This window comes from Schistocerca americana, chromosome 3, assembly GCF_021461395.2.
Source record: "Schistocerca americana isolate TAMUIC-IGC-003095 chromosome 3, iqSchAmer2.1, whole genome shotgun sequence".
NCBI classification, from domain to species: Eukaryota; Metazoa; Arthropoda; class Insecta; order Orthoptera; family Acrididae; genus Schistocerca; species Schistocerca americana.
The window spans coordinates 688596029-688619944 of NC_060121.1; the positions used below are offsets into that span (position 1 = coordinate 688596029).

Below are 23916 nucleotides of genomic sequence, written 5' to 3' on the forward strand. Positions count from 1 at the left end.
CATAAGGCAAAATGTCAAAGTCAACTGGTGTTTGTTATATCTTAAAGATTTCGTAGTGCGTACAAGCAAAACAGGAAAACAATCATACATACACTAAAAATGGAAAATGTGCACGGTCTGATATATAACGACAAGAAAAGCGACCTGCTAACCTTACCTTGCCGGGAACTTGCCAAGAAAAAATATAATAATCATCAGTAAGTACTCACATAGATAGAACTGCATAATTGGTCATAAAATATGTAACTTTATCTGGAAAAACGTGCACGGTCTGTTGTGTAACGACAAGAAAAGCAACCTGCTAACCTTACCTTGCCGGGCACTTGCCAAGAAAAAATACGATAATCATCAGTAAGTAGTCACATAGATAGAATTGCATAATTGGTCATATAAAAATCAGGAAATGTCGTTACAGTGTGATAAATCATAAAGTATGTTCATTCAATAAAGAGTTTAATATTGGAGACATGGTGATTGCCTTTGCTTTTTCTGGTTCTCAGAGTTTCGACGTGTACTACATTGGGGTGAGGAATGCTGCGAATTCTGTATGGACCTGCGTATAGAAGCTCAAATTTACTGCATCTACTCTTTCCTCTGTTGGATAAATAATGTGTACGTACTAATATCTTCTGTCCAGCGTGAAAGTCACGGCGTGTACAAACCTGTTTTTGCTGTCTTCTCCGGCGCTCTGCGGCACGTTTGATGTTGTTCAGCGCAATGTCAATTATTTCATGGTGTCGTAGTCGACGATATGTAGGAAAGGACACTAATTCTTTAAGTTTGTTAGGTGGTTAAACATTTTTCAGTATAACAGTCGAAGATAACAAAGTAGATTCATTTGGTATGGAGTTAATTACATCCTGGAATGACAGTATGTGTGTATCCCAATCAATATGTTTTTTATAGCAGTATATTCTACATAGTTTACCAATTTCTTTCATTGGTCGTTCACAAGGGCTCGAAGAAGCGTGATACCTGGATATATAGATCGGAGAAATGTTTCTTGTTCGTAACATACGTGTCCATATAGCGGATCGAAATTGTGATCCATTGTCGGAAATTACTTTCAATACATGCCCTACATGAAATAGAAAATGTTTAACAAATGCTTTCGAAACAGATTTAGCAGTAGCTTTGCGTAACGGAGTGAAGGTCACAAATTTTGAAGTGAGTTCAACAGCGACAAAGATGTAACAAAAACCTCTATTTGTTCTGGGAATCGGACCAAAAATGTCTACAGCGGCCATGTGTCTCAATTTAACAGGTACAATGGGGTGTAACGGAGGAATATGTGAAGTCGTGTCTGACTTAGCTTCCTGGCAGATTTTACATGACGCTAAAACTCATCGAATACGTTTCTTCATGTTGGCAAAATAACAGTTCTGTCACAGTATAAGAAAACATTTTCTGGCTCCATAATGTGCGTAACTTAAATGAGTATACCAAATTAATTTGTTAACCAGTTCGTCAGGAATGCATAGTAACCAGTTGTTGCTGTCAGGGTGAGAGCGGCGAAACAGAATGTTATTGCGTACAGTGTAATGGTTTCTGATGGTAACATTATTCCTATCTTGCCAAAGGTGTTTAATTTCTTTCCATACGTTGTCTTTACTCTGCTCTTGTGCTATGTCTCGTAATGATGCCGAAATAAAACTTTCAAATGCAACTTGTTGAATATACATGACGCTAAAATCTGCTTGGCAGAAGTTGGTTGCGATGTCTTGCTGATTGTTGCTGAGAGAACGGGATAGTGCGTCTGCTACAACATTTTGTGTACCGGGAATGTGAACAATTGTAAAATTAAATTCCCGTAAATAAAGTTTCCATCTGCTTAATCTGTCGTGTGTAAATTTTGCTGAAAGTAAAAACTGGATAGCTCTATGATCTGTGTAAACGGTCGTATGTCTTCCATAAAGAAAATGCCGAAATCTCGTAAATGCCCATACAACACACAATGTTTCAAGTTCTGTAACAGAATAATTGCGTTCAGCAGGTGACAGAATGCGACTCGCAAAGGCGATGTTTTTAATTACTGTAGTACCGTCTTCTTCAATTTCCTGAAAAATGTTTACGCCTAAAGCGGTGTTAGAACTGTCGGTGGCAATGGAAAAATTTCTAGTAAGATCTGGATGTGATGAAAGTGGTACATTCAACAAAGCTTGTTTCGTATTGACAAATTCAGAATGTGCTTGGCTATCCGAGGACCAAATAGTGTTTTTACCCATCAATTGACATAATCTAGGGGTGTCTAAAGCAGAGTAATGAATAAATTTACGAAAAAAGTTAATTAAACCCAAAAAGCTGCGTAGGTGTTTCTTCGTCGTAGGAACAGTAATGTCACGTAAAGAAAGCTTGAAGTTTTTCCGGGTCAGGCGCAATGCCTTCTGCTGAAATTACATGTCCAAGAAATTTTATAGAAGCTTTGCCAAAGTGCGATTTACTGAGATTAACTATGAGTCCTTGTGCACGAAAAGTTTGCAACAGTTGTTCAAGAATCAAATTGTGTTCAGACCAGTTAGCTTCTGCAATAAGAATGTCGTCTACATACGTTGTGATTCTGTCTTTTAATTCTGTCGGAAGTATAGTATTCAAACCGCGAATAAATGCTGCTGAAGAAATAGTTAAACCGAACGGTAATTTACAAAATTGATAACAGTCAGGAAAACAGAGAAAAGCTGTGTACTTTCTGCAGTTCGGATGGAGCTGAATTTGCCAAAATCCCGATTTCAAATCTAATGTGGAATAAATAGCAGTACCATGAAATTTCTGTAGAAGTTCTTCTAGTGTCTGTGGGCCATCTGTTTCATTAATAATAATGTCATTGATGTGACGCGAATCAAGTACGAGGCGAAGTGAACCATTCTTTTTCTTAACAATATGGAGCGGGTTTATTACGGGCTAACTGCCGGTTCAATAATTCCTTGGTCAAGCATAGCTTGCAATTCATTCTTAACTTGTTCTCTGCGAATATACGGAATGGGATAATGTTTGGCTTTAAATGTATCGTGCTGTTTAACTTGAAATTCATACATAAAACCGGACATAGTACCAGGGACGTTGTCAAAACTGGAGCTTGCTGTAAAAGAATATTTCGCATTTGAGTACGTTCGTCGTCTGTATTTGGACTGCTTTGTTTTACTTTATCAGAAATCATTTGCTTAACGTCATAGTCGGCTTCGTCTGGAGTATTATAGTTGTGTATGTACGTATCTGTGAACAATGTGGAATGACAGTCTATGTTACGTGATGCAGAAATGACCTCTGTCCGATTAATTGTTTGTTCTTCTGCAGATAAAGAGTGCTGAAATTCTAAAGCCAGTTGTACATTTTCATCCTTTAACATTAAATAGGAATTTTGAAAGTCAATAATTGCGTCGTATTGTACCAAAAAATTTGTACCTAAAATAACGTCTGTTGTCAATAAGGGAACAATCCAAAAATTTGAGTGAAACGATAAGTGTGTCTGTAATTTTGCATCTACTCCTTTACCAGATACTGCTCCTTTTACTTTAATTTTGCCTAATGGTAGCGTAGGATAGGTATTCTCTTTGTTACACTCGTTGAAAGTTTCCTCATTTATAACTGACATAGGTGATCCAGAATCGATTACTACTGAAAATTTGGATGATCCAATCTTTACTTCAATGACAGGGTGTGAAATGGTTTTTTCAATAACTGGTTTTTCCTGCAAAAGAGTGTCTGGAATGTCGTCAAAAGTAATAACATTTTCGTGAACAAGATTCTGCGTGTCAAAAGTATTGCTTGCGTTGCTGGAAGATGCAACCTGTACTGTATCTAGTCAAATTCTATCTGACGTGCTATTATTTGCCGGAGGATGCTGTGGCATTTCGACTATTTGTGATGTTCTGTTATTTCGTCCTGACGTATTAGGTTCGGGATGATACCGACTGTCTGATTCATTCATGATAATCTGTTGTTGCAGATGATTTTGCTGCTGGTAAGACCGACTGTTATTAAACGTACGCTGAAAATTGTGCTCATTACATTTACGTCTAGTTATTTCTATACGGTGCATTGCGGTACGAGTTAAAATGGTGTGTTTTCTGTACGTACTGATTACCTTGTTGCTGTGCATTACTATTTGGCGGAGCCGACGCTATACATGTAGGCGGCGAAACATTAAAGGTTGGTTGACCTTGCACATTAAATTGTTGGTTAGGTATGCTAACTGGTTGGTTTTGTTGCTATTGTTGGGAAAAACCTCTATTGTTACCAAAATGTGGTCCCTGTTGCTGATAATTTTGACGGTACTTATAAATAAAATTTTGTCTGATATTAAAATTACGCTGGTAGTTCTGGAGTGTCTAATGAAATATGTCACTTTCGGTAAAACTTTTCATATCTGGTTTTCTTTACTCGTTTCTAATCCTAGATAGATCGATAGTTGAAGAGCTGTTTTGATAGATATAAGGGATAGTAAAAGAGAAGGCAGCAGTGCAGAAAACTAAAGATGAAATAGCACTACTACGGCTCGGGGCCCTGTGCACGCTACGGCACATATTCATCGAAGTGTAATGAATCCCCTGAGGTCAATTACGCGCTGCAAATAAATTTTAATTTCTGCATTACAGGCAATGCCGGTTAAAATTCAAAAACAAATTGTCATATCTAGTCCAATTCTAGTTTCTGCATTACAGGCCAAACTGATGAAAATACAAAAGCAAATTGTCGTATCCAGTCCGAAGCGTGAATCTGTGTTCTGTCATTATTAAATACCTTAGATTTTTTTGCGGATAAAAATTGCTTATAATCAAACTTATCGTCTCTGAATGTGTGAACAGGTTCAGGATTGCATGAGACTCTATTTGCCTGTGTCTGTTCGGAATCTTCTACGTCATGTACTCTCTGTAAATTACCTAAATTATACTGGCTATGTGAGTGTGAGAAATGTTCGGAATGTGGCGTAAGCTGTGTCGTTTTAGAGGCTGAAACATTTTTAATTTCTATCACTTTAAAACGTTCGTCAATGTGGCTGTTCTGTTGTTCAAATTTCTTATCGACTTTCGCATCCAGCGTGTGTGAAAGTTCTGCTGACATTAATTTAAACTCGTCCCGTAACTGTGTTGCTTTTTCAGAACATTGTTCAGTGACTGCACTACTTTCATCTCTAAGTAATTTCGTTGTGGCTACACGTATAATACTTAATTCTTGCGCAGCAGATCTAATTTCTTCACCACTGTTCCTAGCACAAGCCTTAATTTCTTCACGTAATTGTTCTTTAGTATCATAACGTTGCACGGTAACGGCTGTAATCTGTTCACTTAGTTGTTTGTTTTGTTCGTTAAGGTTGTCGTGTTTTTCATTCGACTGTTTGAAACTTTCATTAAGTTGTTTGCACGATTCAGTAAGTTGTTTGAAATGATTGTCGTATTTTTCATTAAGTTGTTTGAAATGGTGGTCGAAATTTTCATTAATTTGTTTGAAATGGTTATCTAGTATTTCATTCCGCTGTTTGAAACTTTCATTAATTTGTTGTTTGAGATTTTCATTAAGTTGTAGCAATAATGCCATAACTTGATCCCAGCCAAAATTAGCGGCTCTGTTCTCTGTACTGTGTGAAGGTTTGCCAATCGGATGTGCACTGTGGATCACTACATCGGAATCAAATAAATTTGATGTATTTTGACTACATTGTTCATTTTCGTTAGAATCATTTATCTGTTCACTGCGTAAATTTTGCAAGTGAGGTGTGTCCAACTGGACAGCGTTCATTGTAACGGAACGTGCCGCGTCATCAATTGTTACATTTACTCTGGACATAATTGAATTTGTTTGCTCATCATTCGGATCAAAATCAATACTAGTGATCGGTACGCACTGATTATCTGTAATTAGAGGATTATCATTATTACACTGTGTGTCGCAAGTATTATCGGTCAAATTATTCGAGTCGGCTATTTCACTCATTGCACATCGCGATGTACTGTTAACAGTTTTTCGCGGCATTTTTCACAAATCAAAATCAAGCAAAAAAATGAAACAAAGACGAAGCAAAAAAAAAAAAAAATGGAACAAACACAATTACAACAAAGAGCAATAAATTGCCGATGATCTGTGAGAGAAAGAGTGACAAATTAGTAAATGCGTTGCGCCAGATGCAAACTACATTTAAGTAAATAAGAGCAGATATATGACTACTTCTCAGAGATTCACAAAGAAATACGATCCTGGCCGGTTGTCGCCAAGTGTAACCTCCCCACAAAATTTAAAATAAATAATATGAATAAGATTCTAATTTAGCGTAACCTCAAAACAGAATTCTTTCTCATTTGTAACCTCCCTACAAAATTCTTTTCACATTAACCTCAACACAAAATTTTTTCTGATTTAATCTAAGATCAAAATTCATTCACATTTAGCGTAACCTCAAAACAGAAAAAATTCCTAAACCTCTCAACAGTAAAAATTATAATTATGTCGTTCACATTGAGTGTAACGTCCCAATAAAAAAATAAATTCAGTAACCTGGTAATAAAACAATGTAACTAACCTCTCAATTAAATTGTCGCTCACTTATTAATTTTCAATAATTCACTGTGAATTTAACCTGGTAAATTTTGGACGACAGTAGTGCTGCGTCATGGCCCTGAAAGATCATTCTGAATAAAAAAGGAAAAAATTCTTACCTCAATGAAGTCGCCGGATATATCTGCTCTTACAATAAATTTTTCCGGCACAGCTCTGTGCAATGCTGGCCGATATATCTCTCATATATGAAAGGAAGCAACTGATTTTTTTTTCTTTTGCAACAATCGGGATGATCATTGATGGGAGAAATTAGTAAATTCCTTAAATTGAAGTGAATGGTTGTTAAAAGTTACTTTCTATGAACAAGATTATTATTACGAGATTTTTAAAACATTTACATGGGACTTGAGATAACATTACTACTTATGCGCGAGGCTGCTTTTTACCTTACACAATAATACTCAGACTCCGGCATCGCTGCACCGCGACCGGGCCAGCCAACACGATACACCAGACCAGACCAGAGCAGACTTCAGACTAGCCACAACTTACTGCTACAGCTACACAGTTCCTACTGCAGTCAACACTGCTCTCTGGTCGGAGACCTTGCATATCGCAGGCAGCGCATGAGCAATACATCGAAATTACATCTGCTCGGTCCTCTTACAGGCTGTCTCATTCCATCTTCCTCAGCACATTTTGGCATTTTCTCTCTTTCTTACGCTGGGAGAGAAGGAGACAGCTGCAATGGGGAAGAGAAGAAAAGTAATAAATACTACAAGATAATAAACAGTGTCTGTGATATAGGAAGAGTGAAGGAGACAATGGCAGCAGGAGAGATAGAGACGGATACAGTGGCGATGAAACATAGTTGACAGTGACAGAACAGTTCTAGGTAAAGAGTGAAGGAGACAGTGTCAGTGGGAGAGAAGTAAAGAGAAGGAGAAAATGGAAGTGGGTGAGAGCCAGTGATAATGAGAGGCAGGGTATATGAAAATGACCATGAGGAAGAGAGAGATAGTCGAAGTGAGAAGAGACAATAGATGTGGGAAGGAATGTTTCAGATGGTAGAAGTAAGAGAGAGCAAGAGGAAGACAGTGAGAGGAGACACTAGTAGTAGGACAGAACAAAGGAGACTGTGACTGTCATGTGGGAGATAGTGCCAGTCAGAACAATGGGTTAACGACAATAGTTTGGGGCCGGCCGTAGTGGCCGGGCGGTTCTAGGCGCTACAGTCTGGAGCCGAGTGACCGCTACGGTCGCAGGTTCGAATCCTGCCTCAGGCATGGATGTGTGTGATGCCCTTAGGTTAGTTAGGTTTAAGTAGTTCTAAGTTCTAGGCGACTGATGACCTCAGAAGTTAAGTCGCACAGTGCTCAGAGCCATTTGAACCAATTTTTTGAATAGTTTGGGCTGCATGAATGAGTGAGAATGGACAAGTGGGACTGGTTGAGTATCAGTGACTTACCGCGATGGACTAGTAGGTTCAGCGAGTTACAGTTAGGGGAGCTTGATGGAGTGAGAAGTGAACTGCATACCAAAATTTTTGGAAATTTTTTTAAAGATGCTGTGGAAGGTAGAATGAGGTAGCCGCTACCTCATTTCTCGTTAAGAGTTTTTAAATAGGAGCATATTCGTCTGTTTTGTACACTGATAGGAGCAGTTTTTCGCTGGTGTTTTATATGAATGCTGTGTAAATACAGCAGTGCATAAATTATAAGTAAGATTTGTTTATTTGCTATGCTTCCTGGCGATGCAGTTTTTATGGCCAGTTGTGTACAAGTGAGCCGAAGTGAGTGGGAGAATATTAACATATGCGAGCGTAAGCAATATGTGGAAGACAATTCATTGGAAAAATATACAGACACGCAATTCTGGCGTGTTAATATCACAATGAAGAAGATCCAGCCATAGCTAACTGAAGCCTTGAAAATGAAAATCTACTTCGAATATGTATTCAAAAATAAAATACATTACTAAATAGACAGTAAATGAACTCTGTTGCTGAGTTCTCATTTCAATTTACTGCGTCGGTTTTGTTAAAAATGCGGTTTTGTGCTACCACCAAATTTGCAGTATTTTTCTCTCGTTCATAAATATTTCACATTTGATGCTGATATCAACGGTCTCATATGCAGAAGTGTACTAAATGTTACAGAGCCCTCAGCCTCCAGTGCCATGGATACATGTTCGTGATGCAACGGTTCCTGGACCAGCTTGCACGCAGAACTCTCTCCTCGAGACATTACGGCCTCCGATTGGAACTGAGGACTGCCTGTACTTGAACGTCTTTACACCAGAGGTAACTTGCACTTTGCGCCTTACCCTTTGTAACGCATAGATTTTACAGCACGCCAATGTATGTGCAGGGGGTAGTGCAACAGTTTAAAGCGATATAGTACTTCCGTTTCTGTTTTAACAATTCTTTGCTATCACCTAATGTTAACATCTGGAACAATAAAAACGTTAATATCAACTACTAGTTTAATTAATAACTTCACTTTAAAGGCAGAGGACAAAGTTAATCTAAACACGGACAACGGTCTGAATATCGTGAAGATTTCTTACAGTAATAACGCTATTCATAAAATGTATCCTCTCAAGGCGGATCTTTGATCGGTTAAAACTTCCAGGCTGAGAAACTGTTGCCGATGTGTATAACTATACCCTGACTTTCGTCTCCAAGGGCGGGAGACATCTTCGGAAGTAAAATGGCAACTGCAAGGAGCACTCCAGAGGCCCAAATTTATAGCGCCGCATACGGGGGACACCACTCGTCACGTGATACCGACTGCATAATTATCTCGAGCTGTCGCTAAAAGTAGCTTATCGTCTTTCCGTTGGCACTAAATCGACACATATATTTTATCTAACTTCTTTTCTGTTAAAATCATTATGGTGTTTGTGAACATCTCTTGGCCTCTCTGCATATGCGCGTAATAATGCTAAAACGCTCTTTATTTCGTAGTTTCCATCTCGGAAGACATCTTCTACTATAGTCGATTGTCAGTATATCCCACGAGACATCCCCTTTTGTGTTCGACTTTAGTGTGTTAATACGCCACGTATACTTTTACACAACTACATGGAATTTTGTATACCCCAGATGACGTTAGTGGACGCCGTACACCTTTTGCCGTTCTTAATTATTCTTTTATTTTCTTTGTAGGTCTACAGATTGCTTTAACCATATATTTGGCCGAGACTTTCCCCATACGATCCGTAATCTTGTCAATAAACGAGAGGAAAACATCCCCTAGTTGGCGGTCGTTGTCCTTCATTAGTCCTGGCTTTCTCACTTATTGGATAGAGTACCCGATCCGCCTTCTCCCCGAAGTAACCATTCTTCTTGAATGCCGACTATTCAGCTCATCTTGTAAATAAACTAGCCCGTGAATTTCAAACATCCTGTCCACCAATTTGTTTGACAGCACTGCAAATGGCTGCATCATCTAACCACTGTTTCACGATTCGTCGTTGCCCGCGTAGTTCCGCCGATTCATCATGAATTGTTGCAGCGTTTAATCCCTTTCGAATACAGATAAACCTCTCGATACCCCACTTTATCAACGGGCTGCGCCATTTCTTTTTCATTCCTCGCCGGTGTGTTACGGCACTGTAGTCCGAGGATTTCAATGCTTACCATCACTGAAGAGATTTACCTGGAAACAAAGCAAAAATAATTACGTAACTTTATAACTGCACCTCGTACATATATCGGCGCACAGCCATCACGTAATGTGACAGTGGATATCGCGCCTGTAAGGAGCCTAGGGGAGGAGACTTGGCCGAGGTCAGCTGGCGACGCGGCGATAAGCGACCCCTCCTGCAGTTGGTGTGGAGAAATCGGGACGAGTTGTCTATTGAGGTTGCGTGACCGTGTGCTTTTAGGAATACTGGGCCTGCTATGATTCTGTTAGCTACTCTTAATCGAAACGTGCCTTTCCAGAGCGATAATTTTTACGTCAGAGGTTAAGAGCGTAAATGAATAGTGAACAATTTTATAACAGATTAACAGTACGAAACTAATAACTTTTGATTGTATGGCGGTACACATGAGAGCCAGGTGGTAAAAAACTACGTAAGCTCTACGGTACCACAGTATTCGAACAATTAAAACAAATTGAAATTTAGATTGAAGCGAGTATAAGCACCATAACAAGGTGAAAGATACAGTTTGCCCTTGCAGCACGAGCAAGTCATATCGTACAATTTTTAGATTGGCGTTTATCTGTTAATAAATACGCAGCTAGTCCATTTTTTACGATTTATTCAACCATGAACATGTTTTAGAGCCACTGCATGCCCTCTTCAGATGGCGGTGTTACAGGAACATTATGTTGTGGACCAAGTATAGCTAGGTGCAGTGCTTGAGCTGCTGGCGGAAATGGAAATTTAGTAATCGGTGACGAAAAATTTACGAATGTTCTAAATACTTACAGTGAATGCACTGCCTTGTGATATTCACATCAGATTGCTTCTTATAACGTGCGTTATTAAGCTATGTACGCAAATAAACACAGTATGTAGCGACACTTGGTTCTACACTGGCTCACAGGGTGTAAACATTCGATGTTTTTACAAAGAATATGGATGTGACAGATACTGCACTTTACTCCATAATAGTCTGGCAAGAGATTCGTTGCATTATGATACAAATATAACTAGTACAGATCTTACATTTCAGTAAATGTTGCTAGCTACATACAAAAGGTAAACAGCTAGAGGTGAATAATTAATACATAATTAAAAACTTCTTGAAAGTTACAGAATACCATAGTCGTTATACACCATGAAGAACAAGATTTATGCAGGAAGATGAATTATTCTCATTTTTGTTGTTTTGGTGCCAGGATAAAAATCACAGTCGTAGTTAGCCATCCACAATGGATATACTGAAATTTTTAGATTTATTGATTTTTGTATGACTAGTTGATTTTTACATGCTAACAAGTTTAGCACCGCCGTCATTACAATTTTGTTCAAGTTACATTTATGACAGCGCCAGTGCTAATTGCAGTAAATATCATTTGAGACAGATTTACCGTTTCAATGGTGTTTAACAAATTAGTGCAGAAAATTATAGATTTGAGTAATTACGCCTGTCGATTTTTTTCATTGTTAGCTAACAGTTGTGGTACAGCTATGTTCGACATGTCATTTTAATCAGCGAAATCGTGCACTTGTGTAGCTTGAAAACTGCAGAAATTACTAGTTAGTAATACTAGCACTGGAGCAGGCGATTAAAGCTAAAACGATATTCTTGGATTTACCTGTCGCTGGGGATAAAAACGACGCTACTGGGACTGGAGAGGAACTCTGCGGAGGGCAACCGTGGAGGTGAGATCGTGTCGTGTGTAGCAGAAGATGTATTTATTTTAGTGTATGAGACGCAAGTTTTAGGACTCTTGTTATGAACCAAGATATCGGAACTCTGTCGATTTTTACCCGTGAACGTTCACGAGACTTGTACTGACTGAGCACAGTCACAAGCTTGGGTTTTCTCGTCGGGACGCCGCCAATTTTTGACGTGAAAATCACCAACATTTATAAAATTGGGAGGTTTCCATAGCTCAAATACGTTGAACTTGTTTTTCGTGTGATAACCAAAGTATGAAGTCGATATCATTCGTGATTAGCCTGAACTGCATATTGATTTGGGCATCGGTTGTCAGTATTTAGCAGTTTTACACTGTTTTGTCAGTACTGGAGCGTTCGATCTGGTGTAATGACTATGTATGTTTAAAGCCATAATTAATGCGGAAACTGGATTATTTGTGACGTTTTTCACGGGGTCAGACCTCGATTTCTATGGATCACAGAGATAAGGTCAATGGTTTTGGATAGCTCTGTTTCTAGCGACCATTTGTATAGCAAATGGAGGAACGAGCTTACTGTAGCTATCGTACAATGCAAGGTCAAAATTTAAACTTTACACTCTTCCTCCAGCCCAGGAAAATTGAGCAAATCGGTTGATTCTTTTCCATTGGGTTTTGCCTAGGATGGATCTCAGGCACCTTATAAAAGCACCATTTGTTCGTGGGCAGTTCCTGAGAAAACCCGAAAAACCATGATTTTTGGTACGAGAAGTACCAATTGTGGGACTGGACATTTCTATAATTTCTATTCATGGCAGATCATCGAAATTTTGATAATATGTTCTTAAGATGATATTCTCAGGTAACTTCGAAACTTCTTTAGAAATCATTATCTGTTAAAGAGATCCAGAGGTTCAAATTTGCGTATTTACGCACGTATAATATGCACATAATATTCGGTCTGAGGCGTAGGCCCGAATGCAACTGACATATTGGACGCTTGGCAAAGGTTCCAGGGTCATTTCAAGGGTCACCAAAATATCCAGAATGAGATTTTCACTCTGCAGCTCAGTGTGCGGTGATATGAAACTTCCTGCCAGACTAAAACTGTGTGCCGGACCGAGACTCGAACTCGGGACCTTTGCCTACCGCGAGCAAGTGCTCTACCAACTGAGCTACCCAAGTACGACTCACGATCCGTCCTCACAGCTTCAATTCTGCCAGTACCTTGTCTCCTACCTTCCAAACTTCACAGAATATCTTCTGGAAACATACCCTACACTGTGGCTAAGCCATGTCTCCACAATATCCTTTCTTCCAGGAGCGCTAGTTTTGCCAGGTTCGCAGAAGATTCTAACAGAAGGGTGAGGAATCAGCAGCCTCAATCCTCATTCCGCCTTCCTCACCAAAAGTTTTGGCATGCGAACGTATTCGCGCTTTTTTGTACTGAAAGGCAGCAGCAAAAAGACAGTGGCGATTGAAGAGAGAGAGGAGGCAGTGCCAGTGGGAGAGAAAGAGAAAGGAGGCAGTGACGGTGCGACGGAGGATGTGGCAGCAAAAGAGGAAGAGAGAAGAATGAGGAAAAGAGCAGTGGGAGGCAAAGAGACAGTAGGTGCTGATGATCAGTGAGAGACAGTGGCAGCAAAAGAGAAAGAAGAGGTGGAAGCAAAAGAGAGAGGAGACAGTGGAAATGAAAAATGCATATGAATGGAGACCATAAATAGCTTTGGTGGGTCTGGAACCTCCCAGACTGGAGAATTTTAGCTTGAAGGTATGGGGGAGGGCGTATTTTGAATTGAAATTTTAAACACGTAGGTGTGGCGGGATAAACCAAGTTTGACGCCCAGAATTTCTGAGCTGCCGAGGTATGACGGACTCAATGGCAGTGGGAAAGAAAGACAAAAGGAGACAGGTGTAAGTGTGAGGGGAGACAGTGGCAACGTGATCTATTGTGAATCTGTGAGATAAAAACGAGACAGTGGGAGAGAGACATATATAGACAGTGGCAGTGAGAGGGAGATGCTGAGTACGAAGGCTTACCGACAAAGAGGGAGTCGGTGAGAAGATTTAGAATGTCCTGTGTTAAAAGACCGTGAAAACGTCAAAAATTTTGGTGAGGAATGAGTGAGGATTGAACCAGCAGGTTCCCCGCTCTTCTGTCAGGGTCTTTAAAAGAGGTAGATATTCACCTTTTTTTTGCTCCGACCATCTGTATCTGCGACTGGTTATTCTTTATGTACAACGCAGCCAATCGAAATGAGTGGATGAAGCAGCGATGTGTTTGCTGACTTAAAGTTCATTACTGTCAGATAAGCATTGGTTTTACTTTTTGGTAGAGAGAAAAAAAAAGAACTTTAAAAGGTTACAACCAGTTTTATTTTTTCTGGATGCAAGAGCAATCCCATCAACGTCCTGCGAAGCGCTACACGATAGCACCACTCTGACTGACAGACTCAGACTTCCCCTGCGTGCACCGTGGCTCAGCCATTCACTAACATGCTTCTTACGCTTAGCAGTAGCTACATTCTTCTTAAGATCGTTCTTCGTCTTATGTGACAAACATTCTATAATAGAATCCACAAAAAGTAATGGCGTATACTAGTAATAATTTCTTTATGATTATTAACTGTGTTAGCATGTCGGTACCAACAGTTCAAATAACGATGCTATTTCAGCTAAAGCCTGCAAAACTGCTTCCTGTCATGGTCTGGATTCATGGTGGTGGGTTTGTGGAAGGTGCCGCCACCTGGTATGAACCTGGCTTTCTACTTGACCACGAAATTGTCCTCGTCACGACTAACTACCGCGTTGGTCCCTTAGGTAAGTAAGTGCTGCTGCCCTACAATATCTCATCAACATATAGAAATATTTATTCCTGATAGGGAATATAATTTATGATAGTAATTTTCAATACATAGACACTTAAAATATTTTTACAGCAGAGTGCTACATGCTTGCTATGTCTTTCTAGCAGTTTTCAGTTGCATGATACACAGATACCTCGGAACATGTATGACAAAATAAAGCTTTGTGTTGCGGGATAATGAGATAACGAAATTGGTGACGTATGAGAGACAATACCGTAGAGCTAGGATTTTTAAAGTACTCTTTTTACTGAGTTTTTTTCTTTTTCGCAATACTAATCATAAATCTTACTTGTATTATGTTCTATAAACCTTTCTTTCCAATTTTTGCTCTGGCCCTGCTTCCTTCAAGGCTCTGATTCCTCTCATTTGTAAAAGATTAACTTTGTTTAATGCGTCTGGATGTAATGCTAATTACTGCTGGAAAAAGTGCTACGAGACTGGGAACAGACGCATGCAGACGAGTAGTTGGCTCTCGGAGCGTAAGCTGACGGAGATAAGTAGACTAACTGGAGGATAAGGGATATGGTCCGGTCCGGTGGGTGGGCGAGGCGGTTGAAGAAAAGACGCTACAATAACCATAATATACTTTATTTTCAGGGAAACTACGATACACAACTTACAAACATGACCCAAAAATCGAATATGCAAACAAAAATCGCGGTGATGAGACGAACTCATTACAATTTGCAGCATGATTCTACGGTAACTTCTAAGAAAGACTGGTTTTCAATTAGTAATATTACACTGGAAAATAGAAATTAATGACCATGAAGCAATTGGAGCGATTACATAATATGAAGCTTCAAATGAAGGTGGATTTACTTCAGAAGTTATAAATGATTTTATAAAATATAAATATATAAACGTGCCACAGTCATAGATTCACCAATCAGGCAGAATCAATTCCTTACCAAAGCATCCCAGTTAACTACTACCTACAGTTAGTTGTTAGGTATACTGTAAATGATTATTCAAGTAAATGGCGATTGATAAACCATGGACTGTGGGGAAACCGGAACAGAAGAGAATCGTAGCTTTGAGATGTGGCGCTGCAGACGAATGTTGAAAATTAGTGGATTAATAAGGTAAGGTATGAGGAGGTTCTGCACAGAATCGGAGAGCAAAGGGTTATGTGGAAAACACTGACAAGTAGAAGGGACAGAATGATAGGATGTCTGTTAATACATCAGGGAATGACTTCCATGGTACTAGAGGGAGCTGTAGAGGGCAAAAATGGTAGAGGAAGACAGAAACTGGAATACATCCAGCAAATAACTGAGGACGTAGGTTGCAAGGTTACAAGTGTTATTCTGAGATGAAGAGACTGGCACAGGAGAGGAATTCGTGGCGGGCCGTATCAAACCAGTCAGAAGACCGATGACTCAAAAACAGAGAGAGAGAGAGAAGTATGGTATGAAATAATAGGAAGAAGAATGCACATTCTTCAAGCTAGCAATACGTGTTTTTGATTTTATCATAACTATTCCCTGTTGTAAAAAGGAATGTAAGCATGTTTCGCTGGTAACTTCTGTAATACTGTGCTATTTTTGTACTGAGAGCTCACAAAATGATCGGAATAATTGTGGGTTTATTCTAATGATGCGTGTATATGTACAGGAGGTTAGTTGCGAATAATGTTCGTTGTTTCAGTTTTTCATATGGATTCAATATGTGACGCCACAGTAAATATTTAAGGGCGAGCAGCAGCGAGCACGCGATCTTTCGCAAGTAGCCCGTCGTCTTCTGAGGTCTCCGTCTTTTGCGGATGGTACTGTATCAGCGGGTTAGCGTGGCGCCAGTAGAGGTAGTCTGGGCGGCGAATACCATAGTATGAATTTAAATTTTCAGTGTACTTAGAATATTTGACGGTGCTTTTGTGATTAAGTTTGAGTGCCCTTACGAATTTTATTTGTGGGAACAGAGGCAGAATACTCACTGTTTTGCAGCAATTAATATTGAGACTTGCAGTTGGTGACGTTGTGCGCTGATTTTCGCAGTGATTAATAGGTTTGCGAAATTTGGTTTTATGTTCTCGGTTAATAATCAGTAACTCTATTGTTGGACATTGAGTACTTGCTTTCAAATCTCGTGATTAACGGGCTGTTAAACGAACTTTACACGATTTTGTTCCGTTTTCCATGATTTGCTACTTTACGTTAATTATTATTTATATCTTTGTTTTGATTTGAGTGTGCAATTGTGTAAGGCCACCGTTCGCATATGTGTGAATTATTTGCAATAAATTTTTTAACTGTTTTAAACGATAATTATCGTGTTGCGTCAGCATTATTATTCCCACAGGATTTATTAATTTACTTTATTAATTTATTAATTATTCCAATAACTTACCTACTATATTATAAAGTCCTAAGAGCCTCGTTTTGATAAGAATTGCGGAGGCGATACTTCTGTTGCCTTGCTGAACAATAAATTCTGATAAAATTGTCTTCGAACTGTTTTACAGTTTTAGCAATTTCAGGAACACAAATGAAGTATTGGACTAGACGACGAAAATGATGAATTTCCCAAAGCAATAGAGTGTCAACTTTTTTGTTTGTTATTCATTTACCGGTGAGAGGAGAGGGGGATAGCAACAAGGGATAAAACCACTCTTGAGCCAAAAATTTTACACGTTTAATAAAGATATAAATTTATAAAGCAGATGAAATAAATTCTGTGATTAAGGTGAGTACGGAGAGGGAGAAACACAAGGATGGGGTAAGGTGCAGCGTTGTTAATTAGTGATGGAGGAAGAGTTATGAAACGTCCCCTTTGAACAATTAAACACGACTGTGCTTTTACTGACACACAATATTTTTAGCGCAACGCAATCTGACTTTCAAAAATCCATACAAAAGAATGGCCCTGACTAACATTAACCTATACCTTTCACAAATCACTTACCTCACAAAAATCTTCGTTACTGGAACTACTGCAATACAGCGAGCGCCAATACTGCGAGCTAAATAAAAGATTCAAACTGCAGAAGGCACTAACTACTGATAGGCATAGTTAGCAAATGAAAGATTTTAATAGAGAACAAACAATGTATTTACCTAATAGTGTTGAAAAATCATAATATACATAACAGATCATGACATCCAGTCTTAGAAATTTCCAAACTCCGCCATCTCTCTCCCCACATCCACCACTGCTGGCGGCTCACCTCCAACTGCGCAACGCTACGCGCTGTTCACATCCAGCTGCCGCTGCCCAACACTACAATGGCAGACAACAATGCAAACTAGCCACAGACTGCACACAGCACAGCCAGTGATTTTCATACAGAGCGCTACGTAACGTTGCCAATGAGAAAACATAAACAGCCTACTTACATAGCCCCCATGCTCCCCACAAAAAATTTTACAAATTGTTTTGGGTAGTGGCCAATAATGATTTGATAAAATTTTTCATAATTACAGTAAGAAAGATATCAAATGCACACACTTATTAATACAATGTTGGTCAAAAGCTAAAATTTTCTCACAGTCCATAAAGACAGTCCTGATCGTTCATCACAGTAAAATTGCAGTGTTTTTCTCAAAGTCTGAGCAGTAAAAGAAAATGCACACGGAAGTAATGGATTTCCATGCAGTCTTGAAGAAGTAGTGTTGTCCTTCCAACAGAAAGACAATGCTGACTCTTGACATGCTGACAGGTAATGGGCCACAAGAGAGCAAACCCACAGCAGAGTCAGTCGAAGTTTTGAAGAATATTGGTAGGTAGGTCATCACAGAACAGACCACTGTAGTCTTGTTGGAGATTACGGTATTGGTGGGCCACCAGAGGTGCAGACCCACTGTAGTCCTTGTAGAAATAATGGTACTGATGAATCATCAAAGGTGTAGACCCACTGTAATCCTTGTAGAGATGGCCAGCAGCCATCTGTTGCGACTGTGCAGGTGCACAATCACCATTGAAGAGTCTTGCGGACAATAAAGCAAGTCCATAACCACCACTTGTGCACTCACAAAGTTTTTGGAATTGTCCTTAGAACCAGCAATGCTGTTATCCAGTCCCTTGCTGAATTATTAACACACATGTAAACACTAGCAGTCCCTACTTCTCACATATTGTCCATATACTATGACCAACAGAAACGTGTGCAGTGAAATGTAACTTACAAGTTACTTAATTTGATGAACTGGTGTCAATTACAATTGTATAACATAAAAATACAATAACAAAGGTACAAAATACATAATTAAAGAACATAACAATACAGATAACATTTGTGGTACAGGCTTTACAAGAGAATCGAACTAACATATACATCAGTGTTACAGGAATTATGACATAAGTAAGATCAGAATAACTTTTGAAACATCAACTTTACACATGAGCATTAAAACAAAACAGAATAAATAATGTCTAAGCATATTTACAAGGTAAATAACATATTATTAATGCCAATTATATTTGAGGATAACAGTATTCCTCATCATAGTGAATGTAGCTTAGTATTAGAAGGGAAAAAAATTCTATGAAACTACACAGAGACAGGAAGAAAACAAATACACAAGGGTACACAAACACATAGTGGGATAACACAAAAGGAAAGGACAGGGTTTGTTTTACTGCAGTATTTTGCATGGAGGTCTCCCTTGGTTCATCATTATTCCCAAAAGTCCTATCTATACCTGCTTTCTGTACTTTTTTTCGTATAACTTCTCAATGCATTTCTTCCAATACATTGCAACTCATTCTCTTATATAGTCTACCCCCTCTTAAGCTAACTTAACTCTACTGAGCTCAGATGCTAAACTAAGGGACGAGGCAATGCAGCAGCACAAAACAATTAGACAAACAGCAATGACAAAAAAATTCAAATTTGCAAAGCAAACAGCATTATAGAAATTAGCAAAGCAATTGCAATATTACAACTAATATAAGGCAATGCGCAGCAAACAAGAAAAATAAATCAGTAGTAAACTAGATTAACAGAGTAATACAAAGTGAAATTCAGTAACACTATGCCTGGCAAACAGCAGCAGCAAATGAAATAACTTATATCTAAACATGACATAGCTCAAGCAGAAAAAAACATTACACTACAGACAATAATGCAGACAAGGGAAATATATATTCACATCTTAATATCTTTGTCATTAAAGTGGTGCACCACAACTTATTCTACAAAATAAATTACCAAGTACTTGAAAAGAAAATTATGAATGCATTTCCTGTGAAGGTAAATGTCTTTTTGTGCTCCCTCATTTTTTTGAAAAAATTATTATTTACTCGACCTGTAGACACAAAATATTTATATTAGTACATCTATAAAATTTTATTTTAACCAATGCTGCAGTGCAGCTAGAAACTAGATATTAAACAAAATGAGCAATCTCTCAACTAGAAAGACAATGGATGTAAAATGTTTCTCATTTCAAAAGGCATTTTAGTAAATATCATAAATTAAGAGCTCCACAGAGTAATCATATGTTTTCAAGTTCGAGCGTGTCGTATTTGCGATGCTTTCTACAAAGGAATGTCAATGGTGAGGATAATGGCCTCCTTTTTTTTTTGCACCTAATGGCTTTCTTTTGTCAGACCTCTACCTCTCAGCTGGGCGCCCAAAACGCATTACGTCAAGGTCACTTACCTTTCTCACTGAAATATTTACGACAGCAGTTTCCGCTACAGTGGCAGTCTTATATAAAAAAATTCCACAGGTTGAGAATTTGCGTTACAAATGTGTAGAAAATAAAATCCTATAAATATAACAGTGTCCAAAACATTTTCGCCAGCATAGTGATACATGCACGCATTTACATACATTTCATAACTCTTAAAGTACGATTCTTGGTTTCCAACAACCTTTTTCACAAACCAGAGTCCCTAACCACTACTCATTATTCCTTACCTTATTATACATATACATATACATCGACACTTCTTCAATATTTCATCATGAGAAATACGTAGCATAATAAACATTCCTCAACAACATAATACACATCATCGTCGTAATAATAACATCATAACACCTCCGTCAAATCTCAAAATCGTCGTAGCTTCCTCCAATAATTTCAAAACCTAAAAAAAATTCTCTGCTCATGTCAAAAGTGTCATCTGCCTCAAACGTACTTTAAAAATCGTGATCCCATACCAAATATATCATTCAAAGCTCTCATAGTATCACAATGGTTCCGAAAAAATATGAACAGTTCACAAAGTACAGACAAAATACAATTTCGTAAGGGTGAAGTTATCCAACGGTGTAATTACGCAAACATCTGTCACTGCCGTAGTAAAAAAGTTTGTCTCTCTCAGTTAAGTGATCAGATAGCTGTGTAATTATCTGTTAGAGAAATACGGCACCGATGTGTAAAGTTGTGTAAGCAAATACCATATTAGCTAGGGCTCCTTGTGCTTGCCAAACACGTGATACACAAAGTAATTATACCCTCAAGTGTTACAGATTACAGCAATGGAATGAAATATATCACGGAAAACCCTTGTATCATTGTACTTCAAATATCTTAAAAAATACATGTTTTAAGTGCGAAATTAATCACTCAAGCACGTGTCCTGTAGTGCTAAATGTGCGTCTTGCTGTAAGATAGTGTCGTAGTTATCGTCCTCCGAAAGCTAAGTTCTGCAGAAGCCAATGTACTTACCTCATGATACACCAAATTTCAAGTAAACCAAAATGTTGCATTAAAATCTCATTAGCATTACTGGTAAATGCTCTAAGTATGTGAGCCTTATAGTCGTTACGTAATCGTGCAACTAACAAGCAAGAATATACAAACACAATAACACTGTGACGTCTGTTCACTATAACAATGCATTAGTAATTTCTGTTTAAAAATGATCCCTAGGTTCTAGACTGGATATTTACCTTCAAACATTGTTGCATGTTAACAGTTTCTTAAGTCTGACACAGCATACTAGATATGTAAAGTGAAAAGTTTTATACCAAAGACTAAGTTAAAAAGCAGATTATCTCTCAATAAATGGTTTTACATGTGAAATGTGGTGTAAACCTTTACTCTTCCTAGTATGCAGAGTTTCAACTTCAACGCAATTATCATGTGGTATACGTCGGATTCTGTATGGTCCATTGTAAACTAGAAAGAATTTGTGACTCAAGTGTTTCTTCTTATGTGACAATGAATGAGCTTTAATGAGAACTTTCTGACCAATATATAATTTCTTTGCATTTGCTTTACCGTGTAGTTTTCTCCTTTTGTCTGCTGCAGATTTTATATTTATAATAGCCAAATCAATTATGTCTTTGTGTCGAAGTTTACGTGTATTCGGGAAAGGTACAAGCTCTTTGATTCTGTTCGGTGGTTCTTCATTCTTTAGTACAAGAGTAGGTGGTAAAGCAGTGGAGTCGTGAGGCATTTCATTCAGCACGTTTTGAAATAAGTGTAAATATCTGTCCCAATGCTGATGCTTTCTGTGACAATAAAGTCTGCAAAGCTTATTGATTTCTTTCATAATCCGTTCAGACGGGTTACAATGTGGTGAGTACAATGAAATAAAAACAGGTTTGATATTATGATTCCAAAGCATGCGTGACCAAATAGCAGATCTGAATTGCGGTCCGTTATCTGAAATGACTTTAGCAACGTGGCCAACTTCACGTAAGAAATTTTTAACAAAGGTGTTGGATACAGACCGTCCAGTGGCTTTACGTAACGGAGTGAAAGAAACAAATTTTGAAGTAAGTTCAACAGCGACTAGAACGTACGAAAATCCATTAGATGTTCTGACAAGCGGTCCCAAGAGATCAACAGCAGCAAATTCTTTTAATTTAGAAGGAATAATAGGAAACAACGGAGCACGATGTGAGTCAGTAGATGGTTTCGCCTTTTGACAAAGTTTACAAATAGACAAGACTCTTCGAATTCTCTTTTCCATATTGTTAAAATAACAAGTCGTTCGAAGAATATGATAACATTTTCGTGGACCAAAATGTGCGTAGCTGAAATGAATGTACCAAATGAGCTTATTAACAAAATCGTCTGGAATGCAAAGTACCCATAGCTTGTCATCAACAGTGCAGCGTTTGAAGAGTATGTTGTTTCTAACCAGGTAATAATGCCTAATCTGTGTGTGTGTCTTTTCATGCCATGTGCTCTTGATGTCTTTCCAAATCGGATCTTTATCTTGTTCATGAGCAATGTCCTTTAAAGATGTGGTGATGAAGTTTTCAAAGGCGACTTTCTGAATGTAAAGAATACTGAAATTTTTCTCGAGGTTGCCTTCTGTGTTACTTTTCTCAAGCCCAGCCGGTGCGCGTGACAGCGCGTCCGCAACAATGTTCTCCTTGCCGGGAATGTAGACTATTGTGAAGCGGAATTCTTGCAGAAACAATGCCCAACGTTTTAACCTGTCATGATTTAATTTTGAAGACATAAGAAATTGTAATGCACGATGGTCACTGTATACTTTTACGTGCTTACCAGAAAGAAAGAAACGGAATTTGTTAAATGCCCAAACGATAGCTAAAGCTTCTAATTCAGTAACGGAATAATTTTTTTCAGATTTTGTTAGCACTCGCCTAGCAAAAGCAATGGTTTTCTGAACAGTAGTGTCATTTTCTATGGCTTCTTGAAATAAATGGGCACCAAGACCGACTTTAGAAGAATCCGTGCTAAGGCAGAAATCTTGTGACAGATCTGGATGAGCTAGTATTGGCGCGTTAAGTAACGATTCTTTCAAAGAATTGAATTCCAACTGTGATTGTTCGTCTCAGTTCCAAATAGTATTTATTCCAGCGAGAGAACAAAGTTTTGGTGTAACAAGAATTTGCATATTCAGAAAACGGCGGTAAAAATTTACGAGACCTAGAAAACTGCGGACTTGTCTTTTTGTGGATGGAACTGGAATGGCTCTGATTGCTTCTAACTTTTCAGGATCCGGCTGAATGCCTTCAGAAGAAATAATATGTCCCAAAAACCTCACCTTTGACCTACCGAATTCAGACTTTTCGAAGTTAACTGTAATTCCAGATTCTGCAAAAATACGTAACAGACTGTTGAGGATGTGATTATGTTGTTCCCATGAAGCTTCCGCTATTAGAATATCGTCCACATATAAGGTGATGTGACGTTTTAAGAACTCAGGTAATATGGAATTTAGCACGCGAATGAATGCTGCTGAAGAAATGTTCAAACCAAAAGGAAGTTTCCGAAACTGATAACAAACGCCGAAACAAAGGAAAGCTGTGTATTTTCTACATTCTGGATGAAGTTCGAGCTGATAAAAGCTGGATCTGAGATCAATAG

General features: G+C 38.5%; 1 protein-coding gene across 1 annotated transcript in view; it reads left to right on the forward strand.

Annotated features, from left to right (window-relative positions):
* Positions 1–23916, forward strand: part of LOC124606314 (juvenile hormone esterase-like) — a 136851-nt gene that overhangs the window by 8017 nt on the left and 104918 nt on the right. The window contains exons 2-3 of the mRNA XM_047138296.1: positions 8648–8791; positions 14483–14627. Of these exons, the coding sequence (XP_046994252.1) occupies positions 8648–8791; positions 14483–14627 (289 nt within the window). The remainder of the gene's footprint in view (positions 1–8647; positions 8792–14482; positions 14628–23916) is intronic.